Genomic DNA, 21,797 nt, shown 5'->3' on the forward strand with positions numbered 1-21,797 from the left:
TACTGGGAACCACCTGCTTGCAGCAGGATTAAGACCACTTGTGTCTTTTCCAGGCTACCACTGACACCATGACACTACCAGGTATGGCTACTCTTGAGTTTTAAGAGAGCTGACCGGACAGTGGAATGGCACCATGTTGTCTTCAGTGATGAGAGTAGGTTTTGCCTGTATGCGAGTGAGGTGCCTATTCCAGAGTGCATTCACCCACACCACATTGGTCCTATCCCAGGCTTCATGGGGCACCAGTTACAACTTGCACTCACATACGGGGTTTCTGCATGGTAAAGCAACAAGTGTCCACTACATTACACAGAATGTCATCCCCATGCTACTGCTATTTCTTCGACAGGAAGGTGATGTGTATTTTGAGCGGGACAGTGCACATCCACATAGGGCTTGTATGACCACCCTCACCAGAAAAATCAACTGATATTCCACCAATCAAACATGTACGGGACATGATGAAGTGAGAACTTACTCATTATCCAGGGCTTTCAAGAACCACTGCCAACATGCAACAAAAGGCCCAAGATGTGTGGGATGATCTATTGCAGAGTTCCATTTGAAACCTTTACGGTCATTTGCATGTGAGAATACATGCCCATTTTGACAGCAGAGGGAGATACACTGTGTACTGGGTTCTCTTTACTGTGACATGTGCTTCAGTCAGTCTGAATTTGGTATTATATACTCCTACAGTGATGAACTGCCTGTCACCTCACTTGTCAGTAAAATTACCTTGTCCTTGACTGTGTTGCACTTTTCTTCCAGCAGTGTATTTTGTTGATCTAAGGCCATGGCAGAACTTCTTAAGCACATGAGAGAAAAAAATTAGCTATCCACAGGAGACACAGACAAAACACTAATACTGTGTAACACAGTGACTAGTTTTGATGATGGCCACTGATGATGAACAGAGTCCACAAGTTTCATCACGTATGTCACACCTAGCCAGTAATTGGAGATAAGATCATGTAGAGCTACCAGACTGTGAGGATATTGATTCCTACATTTCACCACTTGTTCCAAATCATCCCAGACATTTTCCATCAGACTAGAATCAGGTGATTTAGGGGGCCAGTCGAGGTGTCACCAAGTTCCCAAATGTTTGACAATCTAGGAACGAGTATGTGAGCAGTCCAGTGAAAACGGCTGTTGTCATCTTGGAAGACAAAATTGTACACAGTATATTTATTGAGAAGAAGTATAAGCAGGGCAACACTTGGTCATAATGGGAGTTGAAACAAACATCCTAAATCATATCCATTACAAACAGAGTGAGTGGACTCACATCACGGTATGAAAAACCACAAAATATCACAGAATAATTTCTGGCCTAATCAACACACACCACATCCCATGGGTTAAAAGCCTCATTGGATCATTGGTGCACCTGGTTTCATTTGAAAACAGGCAAAATCATGACTAGGCCATGCAACATGAGCACACACAGCTAATGCACAGTTTCCATACTGTTTGGGCTGTTTAAGATGTGCAGCAATGACCAATGTGAGCAATGACCGGTGAAGAACCCTACCCCTCATTTCCACTGCAAACAGCTCTTTTGTGATGTTCACTCAGAAAATCATTACAATGGACCTGGATTCAGTGACAACAGTAATTTCTGTCATTTTTGAAATTGATTCTCAATGAGAAAGTGTGACACTCCTCTCCAATCCCTGTTGGTTAGCATCTTTTTACGAGCTCTGTTCTTGTGCCATGTTACATGCTGTGGGCAGTACACCATTCCTGGTAGACACAATGGACAATCCACTTTCATACTCCAAGAAATCAGGCAACTTCATTCAGGGTGTAGTCAGGTATGGATCTAAATATGACAACTCCTTTCTGGCATTCTGCACTTCTCCACATTGACCCATCTTACAATGCTCATTCCATACAATTGTCCAGGAAGAACACACCACTTCAGTACTGTGGGTTACAAAGTAGTGGTAGTGAATCACACGACCACTTGCTAGCAGTTTTGCACCAATCCACAGTGCAGCAAAGTGATGAGATGAGAGTGCTCTTTTAATGGGTGACTAATATTTTGTTTGGTGACATTAGCTCCAAACTGTGAACGGCTGCTCAGTTGGACGGATGCGTGACATTGGTCTCAAAATTACTGAGTGAGTCTAGGATTACCAAACTATACATAGTGACAAGAAAGCATGCAGAGTTAAGAAAAGTTATCAATCCACCATAATGTCCTCCATCTCCCCAGTACTGTGTTTAGGATACAAAGTTTTACAAGTATCCAGTATCTATGACACTAGACACTGTACCTCTAAATTCCCCAATAACATTTGTGACTGCTGTTACAGTAACAGGAACTGATAAATAACCTTTGTTGGAAACAGTGTCAGTTTAAGGCCCAAACAGGTTGCCATTTGTAGTGGCAAGCTGGGAGGGGCACTAGAGGTGCCACAACTGTAAAATTTATATATAGGACATATCATAATTAGTAGCAGCTGCTTGGTGCACTAATCTGAGAATGGTGTGAGAGACCCCAGGTGCAAAATTTTTGTACAGTGTACATAACAACTAGTAGCAAAACCAGCCATGAATGGAAGAATATGAGCACAAAGGGGGAAGAGAGGCAGGTGACAAATGACAGATTACTTGTATTGAACCAGTTTTGGTCAGAACTCAGTAAGTTTGGACTTGATGGTCAGTAAACACAACACCACAACAGTCTAAGACGTACAAGCTCTGACTCCTTAGGACAGATACAGAGGTATACAATTTTCGAGGCTTTCATGATCACTTCTTGATGTGTTGCCTATTGTCACTCATCTCGGGATCTTTGGTTGATGGTCATCCACTGATTTTTCTGAAGCTTCACAGGCACTGAAAAGACTTGCCCTCCACTGCCAGTGGCGGAGTGGTGTCGAGCGTGTGTTGGAGGTTATAATGTGTACTTGTCACACCAATGACTGAGGGCCATTCCCCAGTCATTACTGCTGGAGTTCTCCCCTTTTCATCTCATTACCCACTCTCTGATACCCGTAGCACTGTAAACCAGGTTCCATTTATTTTAAGACTTTCCTCTCTCTTGTCAAAATTATTGTTGTGCTCACAAATTCTGACAGTTTTCAGAACACAGTTTCAACGAAAGGAAAGCCACAAGACAAATGGAGATTGGATTCCTCAACTCCAGATAATGAGCAACAGGTAACAACATAACAAAAAGAAAACTAGTGCAGTAATCGTGAGAGATAAACCATGAAATGTTAACACAGGAAGTTCATATAATCCCCAATCACAGACTCGACTCAAGTCTATCACAAGCAGTGGGGGAGCGGGACTAGGGTGAATCTGTGACAACGCCATCCATATTTGCTGACTGGTTGACAGAATGTCACAAAAACCAGATAAGATACTGACACAAGTGCCAACAGGCAACACGGTAGCTCCAGAAGTGTTCTAGTACTGTGGGGATCAAAGGATGTATTCATTGAAGATAAATGTGAAAATGAGCTCTGCAACTGAAGTGCTCCTATTATTTTGTCCAAACACAGTGTGGGAACCTGTCCTTCAGGGAACGGATCGAAAAGTCCCGGACCTGTGACCAAAGAGAGTAGGAGTGCAAGTGCTCACCGTGACAGATGCCTCATCCACCGTAGCTGGTGTCGGAACGGCCGTCGATGTCTCTGTCTGCTCGGTCGCAGTGGTGGTCATGGTGGCAGGCAGCTGCGGTCTCTTGGTGGCAGGCAGATAGAAGCGGTCGGTCACCACCTCGGTGGAGGTGACGACCTGTGTCGTCAACGAGGGGCTGCCGCGCTCGTCGGCCACAGTTTGCACGTACAAATATGTGGCCAGGTACGTCTTCACCACGTCCGTCGTCGAAGGCTGGGTCGGCAGTGACGGTGCGGGCACACCCGGCGGTCCACCCGTCTCCGAGACCACTACGCGTGTCAGCAGGTCTCCGGCCGACAGCACCTGTACACACACCAGCGGCTGCACTGTAGACTGCAGGGCGAATGGTGTTAACAATTAGGAAACCTTAAGCATTTTAATGGGCACTGGTGCCATACACTGGCTATGCACAATTTTCTGCTCCTACCTTTTTCACCAGACTGCAGACACGTACAGTGGATCACACAATAACTGTGGATTGCTACGAGGTATGTGATTTTTTAAAATTTGATCTTGCATTGGGGAAGATCTTCATGCAGGCATTGTAAATTCACTATTGTAAAATACATACACAAATGCTTACATTGATTACATGAAAATAAAGTAACATTTCTAGTTCGATGATTGTTCTCCTCTGATGTTATTACTGTTTTGGCTTCACTTATTTACAGAAACAGCCAACAACCTTGTGAAGTGGTAATGTTGATTCTCGTCAGATCACCCAAAGGTAAGTGCTCCTTGGCTCGGCTATCACTTAGATGAGTAACTGTCCAGGTGTGCTGAGAACTATTGGCAAGCAGGATGTACTCAGCCTCGTGAGACCAAGTGAGGAGCTACTTGACCGACAAGTAATGGCTCCACTCACCGAAAGTGACAAGAGCCGGGAGAATGGTGTGCTGACCACGTGTGCCTCCCTACCCGCATCCAGTCAAGCCTATGCACTGTGGATGCTACATTGGTTGGTTGGTACCACTGGGCCTTCAAAGCATGTTCGGGTAGAGTATTTTCAGAAAAACAATCTGAAAATAAGTAAAGTCAAAACAGAAGTAATGGCGATGAATAAGAGTCACCAGCAAACATCAATGTACATAATTAAACCCTGGGAAATATAGAATATTCTGCCAATTTAGTAATTTCTCAAGACAATCTAATCATGAAAGGGTTTAAATAGGGTTCAAAAGTACTTGTGCTTTTACCAACATGTTAAGACTGCTTATGTGGCTTCCAGGCTGCATAGAGAAGCAAAGTCAGTTACTTACAGCAGCTACTTTAAACCAGTCCTGACATGAGCACCCTCACTGAGAGTGATGTACAGCTACAGGAACTGGAGATGAAGTTCTGGAGGTTCACGAGACAGAAAAAAACTCGATGGATTAAGAAATGAAGAGCTGAAAGAGATGGCTGCTGAGTAAGTATATACAATAAGCAAATACGTGGATGCTATAGACCTACAGAAATTGGATAAATCAGCTAAGACCATCATTGGAGAATCAGATCACAATTCTTAGCACGCAAATCCCTAGTACTGAGTGCCAACTATCTATGTGCAATGACTACAGGATAAACCTGGAAAACTGTACTGTGACTACCAACATGGTTGTCATGTACTACCCAGTGAATAGTAAAATAGCAGCAGGGAGACACAAATGTGCAGCAGAGGATCTCACGAGCGTCCTCTGTGGTTACTCATCACATGTTGCTAAAAATCTGACAAACGTGAGTAGTATCACATCATGTCACAATATGAAAAGAGGGATTACACAGGGACAGTAGTTTGAAGATGGCACAGAATTCACTACTATTTGAGACCCTTTCTTGGTCACAATGAATCCCCTTGGCAAACTGCATGATGTTTATTTACAAAACTATTGGGAACTACCTACTCCCAGATCCTTGGGCAATGGGTACTCTACTGCGTGCTCGACTCATGCAGAAGCACCCTCGACAGTGATTCATAAATGTGGCTCAGGAATTTTACTGGCACAAGACACTATCTCCTTGGAAAGGAAATGTGTGAGTTGGGGGGGGGGGGGGGGTTGTAACTGCTGGGGAAATCATCTGAGGTGTCAGACCATGTGTAGAAATAACTAGTACCTGAGTTCTCTTTGAGGGATAGAATACAACTCCTTGGCAGATCACACAATGGTTACCCATTAAACTTCCTGAGACTACATTATCCAAAGTGTACAGTATAACAGGTGTTTTCAGACAGTATGAGATGTATGGTGGAGGTTGCATCTTAGCACCCTCAAAAGTTACTCATTTAATTTGCTGGGTACAAAAATACTGACAGGAGCAGTAATGCTTCAACACCAGACTGTCTAGGACCTGGTATGTGGCTAAGAAGCACATTGTTAACTTGGGTGTAGCTGGGCGAAACCCAGTGAGCGTGAGGTTACCTGGGGCTCTGCAGTGGCCAATCTGCAGCTTTCTACACTTTACAGTATTGACACAATGGTCACTGTACAGATACTGACACTGAGTCCAGAATGAGATTTTCACTCTGCAGCGGAGTGTGCGCTGATATGAAACTTCCTGGCAGATTAAAACTGTGTGCCCGACCGAGACTCGAACTCGGGACCTTTGCCTTTCGCGGGCAAGTGCTCTACCATCTGAGTTACCGAAGCACGACTCACGCCCGGTACTCACAGCTTTACTTCTGCCAGTACCTCGTCTCCTACCTTCCAAACTTTACAGAAGCTCTCCTGCGAATCTTGCAGAACTAGCACTCCTGAAAGAAAGGATATTGTGGAGACATGGCTTAGCCACAGCTAGCTTCCCTCTGACAACCATGCCTCCATCCTTGCTACCCTCCCTGTTTTCCTTTCCCTGTTGCTTCATAACCTGGGTTGTGAGTAACTGAATCCACTTTCTCTTTTTCCCTTTCTTTCCCCTCTCTCCTCCCTGATGAAGGAACATTTGTTCCGAAAGCTAGGAACGTAAATTTTCGGTTCTGTTTTTTGTGTATCTATCAGCTGTACTGAGCTGAGGTAAGTACTGGCCAGCCCCTCTATCTCTTTGTTAGTATTTGTTTCACATCTTTATATGAGATTTTCCATTAATCATTTTGACTGTAAAGAATGCCAGATCCCGATGCTGTGTAGCGATTGACACAGGACTAAAACTTAAAGATGACACAAACGAATAACTGGCAAGGCAGTGCAGTGGGCTGGGTGCATGTGGTGGTGTAGGTGGGGGTGCTAGCTTACCTGTCCCCCTGGTAGCGTGGTGGGCTGGGTGAGTGTGGTGACGTAGGTGCTGGTGGTGGCCGGCTGTGGCGCGAACGCCTCAGTGGCGGCAGTCAGTGTGTTGGTCACCGTCCGGTCTGAGCTCCAGGAGCTGCCCTCGCCTCCCTGAAACCGATTATTATTATTATTATTATTATTATTATTAGTTCATGTCACAGTGCTACACATGGTAAACTGCAAAATCTGGAAGCTTACAAAACTATAACAACTCAAGTGTCTCAAACATAGCTTGAACAGAAAATATGTCTGCCGAGAATCAGTGCACAGCAGTATCCTCATCAGCGTTTTCTGCAAAGACTTAAATTATTCACTGAACAAGGCACAGTTGACAAGGGTACACATGTGACTTACTTCATATTTGTTTAATTGAATAGATATGTATCCAATAAATAATTTTATCAATAATTGATTGTTTACTTCATATTGGCTGCTTGATGTTTCACATAATCTGGTGTGTGTTGGAGAACAAAAGTACATATGGCGTGGCCAGGGATAGGAACGTATCTCTCCGGTTTCTGCAGAGTGATGGATTAATAGTGTGCTTCTGTATGTTCAGCTGAGTTGTTATTTCCATTTACTATATCCGAAAAGATGATTTTATTGATCTTCGAAATATTGTGCATATAATGGAATCGACAGTTATCTGACTGCGAATCCTTGACATCAACTGTACGAGGTACTCATTAATGATGGCCAACATTTGAACCCGGATTAGCCACTTATCGCAAGTGATCTCCTTAACGACTTCAGCTATTGGTGTCTACAGTCTCATATCGTAGTTCATTGAACTCATCACCTAATGCTCACGACACTACGCGGATTCTCGCAATAGGGAGAGTGGGGATACGAGGAATCGAGACCGATGTTTTTGTCACGTGCCTTCCTAGACTTGTAGTAGTTACTAGCATGTCTGAAAGTGGACTATGATATAAGGATGTAGGCAGTGTCACATACGGAGGTTTGGGTCAGCTGGGGAGTGTGCGGCGATAGCTGAAGTACTTCGAGTCCCAGTCCAGCGCAAATTTTCACATGTCACAAATGAATAGTAGGGCTGTATTAATACCTAATATAGTTCATGTCAAGGAATTTACAGTCAGTGAATTCATTTTTATCACTATTTCTCTGGGTACTTTGTATTTCACATCAAGTACTTAATGCTCTTTCCTTTGTCCATTATAATTATCTGGGCTGTTATGCCGTGGTCGGTTGATGAATTCTGTGTCGATTCCCAATGTTTCGTCTCCGACTGTGGGAGACATCTTCAAGGGAGTCCGTAGCTCAATGGAAGGTCCAACACACCCACTGGCTCGCTACTGACTGCCGCTGAATTCCGTGTCCGCGCGCTCCCACGCCGCGGCATAATGTCACGTGTATGAAGATACAGGAATATCTTAAGCCTGCCAAGGACGCTCGCAAACCACTGGAAAAAGCTGGAGTGTATAGGATCCCATGCAGCTGTGGTGATGTTTATGTGGGTACCACTAAAAGAACTGTTTCTAAACGTTTGGAAGAGCATAAGGGAAATTGCAGAAGAGGAGAAACGGAACGATCAGCTGTTGCGGAGCATGTTTTCCAGCCAGGGAACCACAATATTCGTTTCGAGGAGATGCAAGTACTAGCGGACACAAGCGGATATTACGAAAGGCTCTACAGGAAGGCAATCGAAATCGCTAAACACCCAAATAATTTCAACCGTAAGGAGGAGGGTGTGAAATTAAACAGCATATGGATGCCGGTGTTAAAGAAGATGTGTACCACCCACCCACTACTGGGTGATGGCAACGGCGATCGACGGCGATGGACAGCGGCCAATTGCACTGACGTTTTCAAAACACGTGACGTCACGCCGCGGTGTGGGAGCGCGCGGACACGGAATTCAGCGGCAGTCAGTAGCGAGCCAGTGGGTGTGTTGGACCTTCCATTGAGCTATGGACCCCCTTGAAGATGTCTCCCGCAGTCGGAGACAAAACGTTGGGAATCGACACAGAATTCATCAACCGACCACGGCATAACAGCCAGGATAATTATAATGGACATGATATTTCCGGCAGTGAAAGTCTACATTTTAGTAGCTGTTTCCTTTGTAGTAATATTCTTTGCCCTGAAGAGGGGCAGCAGCCTTTTCAGTAGTTGCAGGGGCAACAGTCTGGGCGATTGACTGATCTGGCCTTGTAACAATAACCAAAATGGCCTTGCTGTGCTGGTACTGCGAACAGCTGAAAGCAAGGGGAAACTACAGCTATAATTTTTCCCGAGGGCGTGCAGCTTTACTGTATGGTTAAATGATGATGGCGTCCTCTTGGGTAAAATATTCTGAAGGTAAAATAGTTCCCCATTCAGATCTCCGGGCGGGGACTACTCAAGAGGACGTTGTTATCAGGAGAAAGAAAACTGGCGTTCTACGGATCAGAGGGTGGAATGTCAGATCCCTTAATCGAGCAGGTGGGTTAGAAAATTTAAAAAGGGAAATGGATATGTTAAAGTTAGATATAGTGGGAATTAGTGAAGTTCAGTGGCAGGAGGAACAAGACTTTTGATCAGGTGAATACAGCGTTATAAATACAAAATCAAATAGAGGTAATGCAGGAGTAGGTTTAATAATGAATAAAAAAATTGGCGTGCAGGTAAGCTACTACAAACAGCATAGTGAACGCATTATTGTGGCCAAGATAGGCGCGAAGCCCATGCCTACTACAGTAGTACAAGTTTATATGCCAACTAGCTCTGCAGATGATGAAGAAATTGATGAAATGTATGATGACATAAAAGAAATTATTCAGATAGTGAAGGGAGATGAAAATTTAATAGTCGTGGGTGACTGGAATTCGAGTGTAGGAAAAGGGAGAGAAGGAAACATAGTAGGTGAATATGGATTGGGGCTAAGAAATGGAAGAGGAAGCTATCTGGTAGAATTTTGCACAGAGCATAACTCAATCATAGCTAACACTTGGTTCAAGAATCATAAAAGACGGTTGTATACATGGAAGAATCCCGGAGATACTAAAAGGTATCAGATAGATTATATAATGGTAAGACAGAGATTTAGGAACCAGGTTTTAAATTGTAAGACATTTCCAGGAGCAGATGTGGACTCTGACCACAATCTATTGGTTATGAACTGCATGAAGAAACTGCAAAAAGGTGGGAATTTAAGGAGATGGGACCTGGATAAGCCGACTAAACCAGAGTTTGTACAGAGTTTCAGGGAGAGCATAAGGGAACAATTGACAGCAGTGGGGGAAAGAAGTACAGTACAAGAAGAATGGGTAGCTCTGAGGGATGAAGTAGTGAAGGCAGCAGAGAATCAAGTAGGTAAAAAGACGAGGGCTAGTAGAAATCCTTGGGTAACAGAAGAAATATTGAATTTAATTGATGAGAGGAGAAAGTATAAAAATGCAGTAAATGAAGCAAGCAAAAAGGAATACAAACGTCTCAAAAATGAGATCGACGGGAAGTGCAAAATGGCTAAGCAGGGATGGCTAGAGGACAAATGTAAGGATGTAGAGGCTTATCTAACTAGGGGTAAGATTGATACTGCCTACAGGAAAATTAAAGAGACCTTTGTAGAAAAGAGAACCACTTGTATGAATATCAAGAGCTCAGATGGAAACCCAGTTCTAAGCAAAGAAGGGAAAGCAGAAAGATGGAAGGAGTATATAGAGGGTCTATACAAAGGTGATGTACTTGAGGATAATATTATGGAAATGGAAGAGGATGTAGATGAAGATGAAATGGGAAATGTGATACTGCATGAAGAGTTTGACAGAGCACTGAAAGACCTGAGCCGAAACAAGGCCCCGGGAGTAGACAAAATTCCATTAGAACTACTGATGGCCTTGGGAGAGCCAGTGCTGACAAAACTCTACCATCTGGTGAGGAAGATGTATGAGACAGGCGAAGCACCTTCACACTTCAAGAAGAATATAATAATTCCAATCCCAAAGAAAGCACGTGTTGACAGATGTGAAAATTACCAAACTATCAGTTTAATAAGTCACAGCTGCAAAATACTAACGCGAATTCTTTACAGACAAATGGAAAAACTGGTAGAAGCGGACCTCGGGGAAGATCAGTTTGGATTCTGTAGAAATACTGGAATACATGAGGCAATACTGACCTTACGGCTTATCTTAGAAGAAAGATTAAGGAAAGGCAAACCTACGTTTCTAGCATTTGTAGACTTAGAGAAAGCTTTTGACAATGTTGACTGGAATACTCTCTTCCAAATTCTAAAGGTGGCAGGGGTAAGATACAGGGAACGAAAGGCTATTTACAATTTGTACAGAAACCAGATGGCAGTTATAAGAGTTGAGGGACATGAAAGGGAAGCAGTGGTTGGGAAGGAAGTGAGACAGGGTTGTAGCCTCTCCCCGATATTATTCAATATGTATATTGAGCAAGCAGTAAAGGAAACAAAAGAAAAATTCGGAGTAGGTATTAAAATCCATGGAGAAGAAATAAAAACTTTGAGGTTCGCTGATGACATTGTAATTCTGTCAAAGACAGCAAAGGACTTGGAAGAGCAGTTGAACAGAATGGACATTGTCTTGAAAGGAGGATATAAGATGAACATCAAAACAGCAAAACGAGGATAATAGAATGTAGTCGAATTAAGTCGGGTGATGCTGAGGGAATTAGATTAGGAAATGAGACACTTAAAGTAGTAAAGGAGTTTTGCTATTTGGGGAGGAAAATGACTGATGATGGTCGGAGTAGAGAAGATATAAAATGTAGACTGGCAGTGGCAAGGAAAGTGTTTCTGAAGAAGAGAAATTTGTTAACATCGAGTATAGATTTAAGTGTCAGGAAGTCGTTTCTGAAAGTATTTGTATGGAGTGTAGCCATGTATGGAAGTGAAACATGGGTGATAAATAGTTTGGACAGGAAGAGAATAGAATCTTTCGAAATGTGGTGCTACAGAAGAATGCTGAAGATTAGATGGGCACAGGATAGGGTAGCAAGGAGAGCTGCATCAAACCAGTCTCAGGACTGAAGACCACAACAACAACAAAGCATGGATGCATTTCACAGGTACAAATGAGTTATTCCAAGAATATGGAATTGATATTTCTGAGACCAGACGTGGAGGGTACGGGAGCTAACAAATGCTTGCACAAGCCTCCTTGTTCTTGGTACTTACGGTCTAGCAGGCACATGCTTAAACACTTCCAGAAGCGCACATAATCTAAATTCCATCAAGCATTAAGCTGTTTGTGAAGCCCTAATACTTGTGCAAATATATCTTTGACACACTCAAGCATACTTGCATATGTGTTTTTGTCAAGCATGCAGTTGTGTGTGTAGTCACCTTTAGCTGCATCAGTGTGGCTGGTACAGTTATGGAGAAGCACACTATTTATCTGCAGGTAGCACCTGTAGGTGGTCTTTCGTTTGACATGGTATTCTTTGCTTTTTTACAAACCATAAGCATGTGTGCCTTTCATAGGTACAAATAAACTCCTCCATCAGTTCATGATTAATGTTTCTGTGGTATTACATGGGGGCTATGGAAACACATTATGGGAGCTAGCTCAGAACTGATGAACTCTTGCACAAGCCTCCCTGTTCTCGGTACACATGCTTGAATGTCTGCACAAGCACGAATAATCAAAATTCGATGACACTGCTTTCGCAGAAGCATCATACACAATTTGTGCTTTGTAGTGCCAGCTAAGGATAGTAGTTGGTGATGAAACAACTGGTTTTCAGTTATACCAGTTTTTTCCCACGCCAGTTTAAACCCGACGGTCAAAACTGCTCAAAAGGCTGGTTTCCGAAACAACTGAGCTTTGGTTTTTTATCCTATTATTTCCTGTAATATTGAGGAACTCAGACAAAGATTAATAACTTTTGACTCTCTCAGTTTCAAGATACATAGAGTCAATACAAAGGCAAATAAAAGAAAACTGCTTTTCTTGAAAAAAGTGATAAGTGGTTAAATACTACAAATAATCACCTATGGATCCTAATTTTTTGAAATTCTGCTCAAAAATTGTGTTGTAATCGGGGATTATATCATTATTTGGACATTATAAACAGTCAGTGCTAGAGGGTGAAAACTGAGGTTGAAGAAGTCTGTTTTTCACATTAATTTGTCCGTTTTCTAGGGTTCCAAGCAGATAAAGGCATATCATGTAGGCACAGGCAGCAGATCTGGTACTTTCTATTTTTATTATATACTATGAATGAATTGTTAAGGTTTTAGTTTATTACTGTTACCATAAATTCACTCTTCTTTTCATGTTTCAGAGAAATGGCAAACAATTATATAATCTTTTAAGCAAATGTAGCATTATATTTCATTGCTACATATTTCCAGACAAGGGTTTGGGTGCCATTCTGCGATGCAATGGATGTGTGGTGATAAGAAACTACTGTACAGACCAGGTTGAGGGCAAGTCTTGTAGACTGGATGTACATGCGTACCTCTGGCCATGACACACTGTAACAGGTACATTATTGTCTCAGCAGTGCTGTACCAGTTCTTATTCCATGTTTTTATTTCTGTCAGTATTGTTATTAATATAGTACTGATTACTTTTGCCCATCTTCTATAATAATGCTATATTTCAAACCAAACCAAATTTTATGAATAAAAATGGTTCCTTTTTCAAAACCGGTTTATTTAAAAATGAAAAGTTTTAACACTGCTGTTATGGCTGATTGATATTGCCGGGTTTTTACTTGGGTATTAATAAAAAAAGTAAGAATTACCTGTCATAATGGAGACCAAATAAATACCAAAAAATACCAGTTATTCAGAACTAAAATATTGGTATCAGTTTTAACTGATCAGTTTTTCCCATCCCTGGAGCCAGCATGTCCCCCATGCCTCTTCACCCAGCACGGCCTATGTGATGAATGGGCTCAATTTCCTCTGCTTTCCACTCCTCTGCCACACTCTCTGAACTCTGCCATCTAGGGGTGCTTTCACAATACTGATGTGCTTGTGGGACTCGTGAACGTTATGAGTAATTCTCTCTGTGAGATGAGCTCGTGAGCTGACGGAGCCGGTGACTCATCTGCCTCCGCCTGTTGTCAGTGCATTAAAGGGATGCAGGGTGAGGGGTGTGAGTAGTGTGAATGGTGACAAGTCCAGTTCAGTCGGCACACTGCACTCGGGCTGGATCGACAATTTTAATATTAAATTCGTACATATTTGTGAACAATATTCTTTTCTGTGGGATGCCACAAACTCCCATTATAGAATCAAATCCGAAAACAGTGATGCATTGTATTCCATCATGACAGAATTCTGTATGGATGTGGCCAAACTGAAATGAAAGAACGATGACCAGCTTATTAGCCATTTACAGGAAAGCCCGCCAGAAGAAAAATGAGCCTGGGAAGTCTGGCGCTGGCGTCAAGTCATCCAACAAATCACTCTCACTATATATTTTTCTGCTTCTGATAAACTGTGGTCATCCACAACCTGAGTTTTCTTGGTTTTTTTGCGTCTTCTTCTATCTTGTTTCTGAGCTAACAGGCGCATTACAAGGAAGCTGACACTTGCTACAACCACTTCATCTGCACTGTACGTGACTGCAAGTATAGAACGGATCCTCACGAGTCAACGACTGGCAAGCAACTGGGGTAGTTTGGACAAAGACTGAACCAGCACGAGCGTGAGTCAGACAAATTTGACAAGTCTCCTGACATACGAGTTTGTCGAGCACAAGTCTGTCGAGCACAAGTCTGGTGAGCACCAATAGTGTGGACGTCCCTTTAGAGTTAACACAGTTTCCGGACCCGCTACTAACTCAAATTTATCCTACATGCACTCAAGCATGCTTGTGCAAGAGGTTGCGTGTGTGTGGATGTCAATCATGCTAGAAAAGATAAGTTGCGCAACCATCCTTACAAGCATGAATACGCATGTATGATTGCGAGGGTGTTTGCGCATGCTTGCTTCTACGGATGTTTGCGCATGCATGCATGCGCAAGAGTGCTTGTGCATGTATGCTTGTTAAACATGCTTGTCAAGTGTACTTGCCCAGGATGCTTGCAAATGTGTGCTTGTCAAGCACAGAGTTGTGCTTGTAGCCACATCTAGCAGCTGCCTCAGTGTGGTGGGTGCGGGCTTACCTGCAGGTGGTAGCTGTACGTGGTGTAGAGCAGGCCCGTGGAGAGCGGCGCGTCCTGGACGCCGTGCAGCGTGATGCCGTGGCCCGGTTCGAGTCCCGGCAGCGGCGGCTCCGGCGCGTACTCGGTGGCCACGTTGCTGACGACGCGCTCGCTGCTCGTCACGACGGTGGAGCCGCCCTCGCCGAGCAGCGTCGTCAGGTAGGTGTACGTCGTCAGGTAGGTCTTGGTGACGAACACGCCCCCGCCGCCCGTCGGAGGCAGCGTCGGCTCCACCTGCTGACCGGCCTCGTCTTCCTCGCCGTCGTCCTGCGACAAGTGCGAGAAACGTGAATTTTTTTTTTCAGAGTCCTTGATAGATATCCCGTAGTTCTCGAGTTCTCTGTTCAAAATTTGGATAGTTCCGCAGGATTTCGCGAAAAAAAGTTATGATCACAACTGAGAACCGTTTTTTTTTCTTTCAGAAGTCGACTTCTGCAAAAAAGGCCAAAATAGGTTTTTTTCATGGCATATACTAATTGCGACAGCCGCCTTTCTTATTCAGAAAGAAGTTTTTATAGGGCTGCGTACCTCAATCTGCAAAAACAGAATCCTTACAGGGCTGCTTTGTTCTACGTCTGTTTGTCGGTCCGACTGTTGAGGACCCTTCTCCTCAGGAACATGTAGATGTCTCAAGTACAAATTTATGTCACGTCTGTGGTCTCTTGGTGGTGTAAAAATTTTAAGCTTCCAAGGTAATTTATTCAAAAGATACGGCCATTTATGTCATATGATGATACTCGAAATCTCACTCATCAAAACCTATAGCGTACTTCCCATTGACCCAGAATCATGAAATTTGCAAAGGCGCATTGTTTCACGCTACAAGTAACGGTAAAATCTGAAAATGGTTAATTTGTAATAGTATAGCATGTAACATATCTTTCTGCCGTCAGAACATACATTGCATTCATCATCCTACAAACGCATAACAGACGAACTTTACTGCATGAAAACGTAAAATTTAAGTTTGTGGTTTTAGGGCGCAAAACTTCTATGGTCATTAGCGCATAAAATTTAAGTTGTAGTCATGTTTCAGTACGTAAATAAAATATATTTTCTTAAATCTTCTGTACCTATATATGTTGTTGTTGTGGTCTTCATTCCAGAGACTGGTTGGATGCAGCTCTCCATGACATACAGTGAAGCTGCATGCCCTCGGGAAAAATTACGGTTGTAGTTTCCCCTTGCTTTCAGCCGTTCGCAGTACCAGCACAACAAGGCCGTTTTGGTTAGTGTTACAAGGCCAGATAAGTCAGTCATTCAGACTGTTGCCCCTGTAACTACTGAAAAGGCTGCTGCCCCTTTTCAGGAACCACACGTCTGTCTGGCCTCCCAACAGATACCCCTCCGTTGTGGTTGTACCTACAGTACGGCCATCTGTATCGCTGAGGCACGCAAGCCTCCCCACCAACGGCAAGGTCCATGGTTCACCGGTGGGGGGGGGGGGGGGAGCATATATATATATATATATATATATATATATATATATATATATATATATATATACACTCCTGGAAATTGAAATAAGAACACCGTGAATTCATTGTCCCAGGAAGGGGAAACTTTATTGACACATTCCTGGGGTCAGATACATCACATGATCACACTGACAGAACCACAGGCACATAGACACAGGCAACAGAGCATGCACAATGTCGGCACTAGTACAGTGTATATCCACCTTTCGCAGCAATGCAGGCTGCTATTCTCCCATGGAGACGATCGTAGAGATGCTGGATGTAGTCCTGTGGAACGGCTTGCCATGCCATTTCCACCTGGTGCCTCAGTTGGACCAGCGTTCGTGCTGGACGTGCAGACCGCGTGAGACGACGCTTCATCCAGTCCCAAACATGCTCAATGGGGGACAGATCCGGAGATCTTGCTGGCCAGGGTAGTTGACTTACACCTTCTAGAGCACGTTGGGTGGCACGGAATACATGCGGACGTGCATTGTCCTGTTGGAACAGCAAGTTCCCTTGCCGGTCTAGGAATGGTAGAACGATGGGTTCGATGACGGTTTGGATGTACCGTGCACTATTCAGTGTCCCGTCGACAATCACCAGTGGTGTACGGCCAGTGTAGGAGATCGCTACCCACACAATGATGCCGGGTGTTGGGCCTGTGTGCCTCGGTCGTATGCAGTCCTGATTGTGGCGCTCACCTGCACGGCGCCAAACACGCATACGACCATCATTGGCACCAAGACAGAAGCGACTCTCATCCCTGAAGACGACACGTCTCCATTCGTCCCTCCATTCACACCTGTCGCGACACCACTGGAGGCGGGCTGCACGATGTTGGGGCGTGAGCGGAAGACGGCTTAACGGTGTGCGGGTCCGTAGCCCAGCTTCATGGAGACGGTTGCGAATGGTCCTCGCCGATACACCAGGAGCAACAGTGTCCCTAATTTGCTGGGAAGTGGCGGTGCGGTCCCCTACGGCACTGCGTAGGATCCTACGGTCTTGGCGTGCATCCGTGCGTCGCTGCGGTCCGGTCCCAGGTCGACGGGCACGTGCACCTTCCGCCGACCACTGGCGACAACATCGATATACTGTGGAGACCTCACGCCCCACGTGTTGAGCAATTCGGCGGTACGTCCACCCGGTCTCCCGCATGCCCACTATACGCCCTCGCTCAAAGTCCGTCAACTGCACATACGGTTCACGTCCACGCTGTCGCGGCATGCTGCCAGTGTTAAAGACTGCGATGGGGCTCCGTATGCCACGGCAAACTGGCTGACACTGACGGCGGCGGTGCACAAATGCTGCGCAGCTAGCGCCATTCGACGGCCAACACCGCGGTTCCTGGTGTGTCCGCTGTGCCGTGCGTGTGATCATTGCTTGTACAGCCCTCTCGCAGTGTCCGGAGCAAGTATGGTGGGTCTGACACACCGGTGTCAATGTGTTCTGTTTTCCATTTCCAGGAGTGTATATATATATACGATCTTGCTATTCTCGCAACCAAAATAACATACCTGTGTGTATATCAGGAAACAAGAGTTTGGGATTCCCGATTTCCAGGATGCATGAATTATATATTTATTCATAATTAAGTTTGCACTGAACCCTCAGTGCGCGAGTCCTTCTCGCAGTTGGACAAATTTTATTTCAAAACCTAATTACTTCCATGATTAGAACCTACCGAATAACCTTCGTTACTCCAATACTAGCTTTCTGCCACGAAACTGATACAACAAAACTCGCTGTCTGCAGCTAATTTTTGTAGCGTGAACAGTATTTTGATTTTCATAATGCCAATTTCAATGATCGTGTTGGTAACATTTGCGAAAGTAAAAATACGGTCTCGAGGTTTTTGCTTTCTATCCATCTGAATTATTGTCGGGTCATTGTCAGTTGCAAAACTGCCTGTCTGAGACGACAATGGTGTTGTTTGTATTCTTATCCTGTTTAAAAGGTCATTTCAAATAAAATGGCGTCATAATACTCTGACCTTGTAACAGAAGTTGAAAGGGGGAGAAAGAGAAGTGCCTTATAAAAGAGCCACCTTATCAAGATTACATGAAAAGTCTAAGGTTCACAAGTATTGACCGTTACTTTCCAATGGGGGGCACAGCTATAATTATATCTTCTTATCGGGTATTCGGTAACCAGGGGAAAATGTACAGAGAGAAAGAAGAAATTACGTAACCTAAGCAATATCATAAAATCCTGCGAAACGTGGTGGCGTGGAAGTTTTACAAGATGACTGGTATGCGTGTAATCTCAAACAGAAGTCTAGCAGTATTTGAAGTCCAAATTTCCTCTCAGCATTGCCAAAACCCCACGTTACGACAAAAAGCGTTCCAACTTACAGAGTTTCTGTTTCTTCCAGATAGTGTGGAGAGTTAAGTGTAGTAGACATCCTGAAGAAAGGACAGAAATCCATCAGTGCCATGGATGGAGTCCCAAAAATGAAAACGGTTAACCGTGTCAGTAAAGAAAAAGAGTCGAGATATGGTAAAGCTGATGAAATTCATGGAAACACCCAGCGAGACCAGGGAATCCCATGAAAATATACGGAAGGGAAATAGCGCTGTCGATAGAGCAAATATAAGCGATGCGATGGAAAATGTAGATATTGGGGAAACAGATTAAGACACTGTACTATAAACATTTTGACAGAATTGACTTCAGATATTTAAGTCTTTGTCGTAATGTAATTACTGCATCCTACATCAGCAATATTTAAAAATTATATGTATTGTACTTTTTGTTGTGTTTGCTTGGTAAATAGGTGACAAGAAAGGAAGCTTTACATCAATAAATTACGCAGAAAGCAAGTTTTGAAATAATTTCATATCTTCACAGTTTTTTAAACATATGTTTGCATATTGTTTGTTTGATTTATGGATGTATCAATTGCTGCTTAGAAATTAATACCGTACATACGAAGTTTGCAACAATTGCAATCATATACAAATCCCTGAACAGTCTTTCGCGTTTCCTGAAAAATTTCAATTTTGCAGAAATCGAATTTTGGAGAGAAAAAAAAACTGCCCTCAGTTCTGAATAGCTCGAGAAAGCATCTATCAATTGGCACTTTAAAGTCTTCCAAGCCGAAAAGACGTTTCATTTCTTGTAGATTGGACGTTTTTATGGTCGTTATACCAGAATGACGACTGCACAAGGCTAACGAGTAACGACTGAAAGAGCGTGACCGTACTGTTCAAAAGGCAGTGATTGGTATTGTTGCGTATACTCGTTACACCGTTCTTAGCTAACGTGCTCTTTGTTGTCTGATTGTTACCTACTTGTTTACCAGTAAAGTCTAAAGACAAACCATCCAAACCTTCGCCTTTTCTAAACGAATTTTATGATGGTCTTCTGGTTAATAAATATTCTGAAGTTGGTGTATGATCATGATCGACTTCAAAACGTAAACATAACTTTTCGCTGTCTGCCACAAGTTAACAAATTGAAATTCTCCTTAATTATTTGGAGTCAGCTTAAGACAGAGAAACCAATAGAAACTGAAATCAAAAGAATACAGTGATTCCTATTACAGCATCTCCACATTACTTCAGATTCTGCAACGTTTCGCAAATCAAATTAATGTACGTTAACACGACCATTAAAAAAGCTGCAAAATCTGCCTCTGCCAATAAGCTAATTTAAATGACTAACTTAAACATCGGAAAACTATGTAAATCATGCGCAACTATGTAAATCATGGACAACCAGTTGTGGGTCGGATCGTCCTGCTACCTTTGGGCAAAGTTCTCCGGGTTCGAGTGTGGGTTTAACTGACCATTTTCGGCATACGTACCTCTTGTTCAAAACTGTTGTACGAATTTGTCTTTGTTTCATGTGGTGAAAGTGGTTCCCTGATTATTGCAGTTATTTCATGAACTATTATCTGCGCAAAAAATGTAATTAGGGTTTTCTGTAGAATTGTTGGACACCTAGTCAGAATTGTGATCATATTTTTTTTCACAAACTGGTAAATAATGTTTTCACAAGATTAAAATTATTTGAAGTTCTATTGTTGTCGTCTCGAAATTCTTTAGAACCGCTGAAATTTTGTGCAGAGAACTCTATATCTATAAGTAACGGTGAAAAAAAAAATGTATATTTCTCGAAATTCGAGTGCTAACTTCACCAGACTCTGCTTATTGTGCAGGGCAAATCAAAATGAATACACGAAGTATAAAAACACCTGTCGGAAACTTTAGCGATATATTCTTGACATCAAACTTTACAAAAAGTTGACATGAACATGCGTCCGAAAATCCCTCGTTAACGGCTTATGAAAGGAATTCCCTGTACTGACGCATGGCTGTGTAATTTACGCTGCCTTAAATCAACATTTTTACTCACCTTTTTGTTTACAGTTGGTCATGGCAATCGTTTTGCCTGATTGTCGATTGTTCTGCTGTACACTAACTTGCACCAAAACGATATGCGAACTGTCATGAAAGGCAACTAGCATGTAAGGTTGACTGTAGGGAAGCCGAATGATAAACTTCGATTTATTGGCAGAATTCTAGGAAAGTGTAGGTCATCTACAAAGGATACCGCGTGTATAGAAACACTAGTGCGAACCATTCTTGAGTACTGTTCAAGTGTTTGGGACCCCCAAGGGGAGACACACGCTATTCGGAAGGTATAGCTTTGTTACCAGTAGATTCGATCAACACGCGAGTGTTGCGGAGATGCTTGTTCAAATGTGTGTGAAATCTTATGGGACTTGACTGCTAAGGTCATCAGTCCGTAAGCTTACACACTACTTAACCTAAATTATTCTGAGGACAAACACACACACACACCCATGCCCGATGGAGGACTCGAACCTCCGCCGGGACCAGCCGCACAGTCCATGACTGCAGCGCCTAAGACCGCTCGGCTAATCCCGCGCGGCACGGAGATGCTTCGCGAACTCAAATGGGTATCTCTGGAGGGAAGACGACGGCCTTTTACCCAAAACACTGTCGAGAAGGTTTCCTGAACAGGCATTTGCAGTTGACTTCATAGGGATCCAATGCCGCGAATGTACATTTCGCGTGACGACTGCGGAGGCAAGATAGGAGAAATTGGAGCTCGTACGCGAGCGAATACGAATGGAAATACACTCCTGGAAATGGAAAAAAGAACACATTGACACCGGTGTGTCAGACCCACCATACTTGCTCCGGACACTGCGAGAGGGCTGTACAAGCAATGATCACACGCACGGCACAGCGGACACACCAGGAACCGCGGTGTTGGCCGTCGAATGGCGCTAGCTGCGCAGCATTTGTGCACCGCCGCCGTCAGTGTCAGCCAGTTTGCCGTGGCATACGGAGCTCCA

The 21,797-nt window shown here is 43.6% G+C and overlaps 1 protein-coding gene across 1 annotated transcript in view; it reads right to left on the minus strand.

The window, feature by feature from the left end:
• The window catches only part of LOC126109469 (uncharacterized), a 172,971-nt gene that overhangs the window by 114,143 nt on the left and 37,031 nt on the right, over window positions 1-21,797 (minus strand). The window contains 4 exon segments of the mRNA XM_049914497.1: window positions 3,601-3,942; window positions 6,849-6,992; window positions 14,973-15,278; window positions 20,277-20,334. Of these exon segments, the coding sequence (XP_049770454.1) occupies window positions 3,601-3,942; window positions 6,849-6,992; window positions 14,973-15,278; window positions 20,277-20,334 (850 nt within the window).

This window comes from Schistocerca cancellata, chromosome 12 (assembly GCF_023864275.1).
Source record: "Schistocerca cancellata isolate TAMUIC-IGC-003103 chromosome 12, iqSchCanc2.1, whole genome shotgun sequence".
NCBI lineage: Eukaryota > Metazoa > Arthropoda > Insecta > Orthoptera > Acrididae > Schistocerca > Schistocerca cancellata.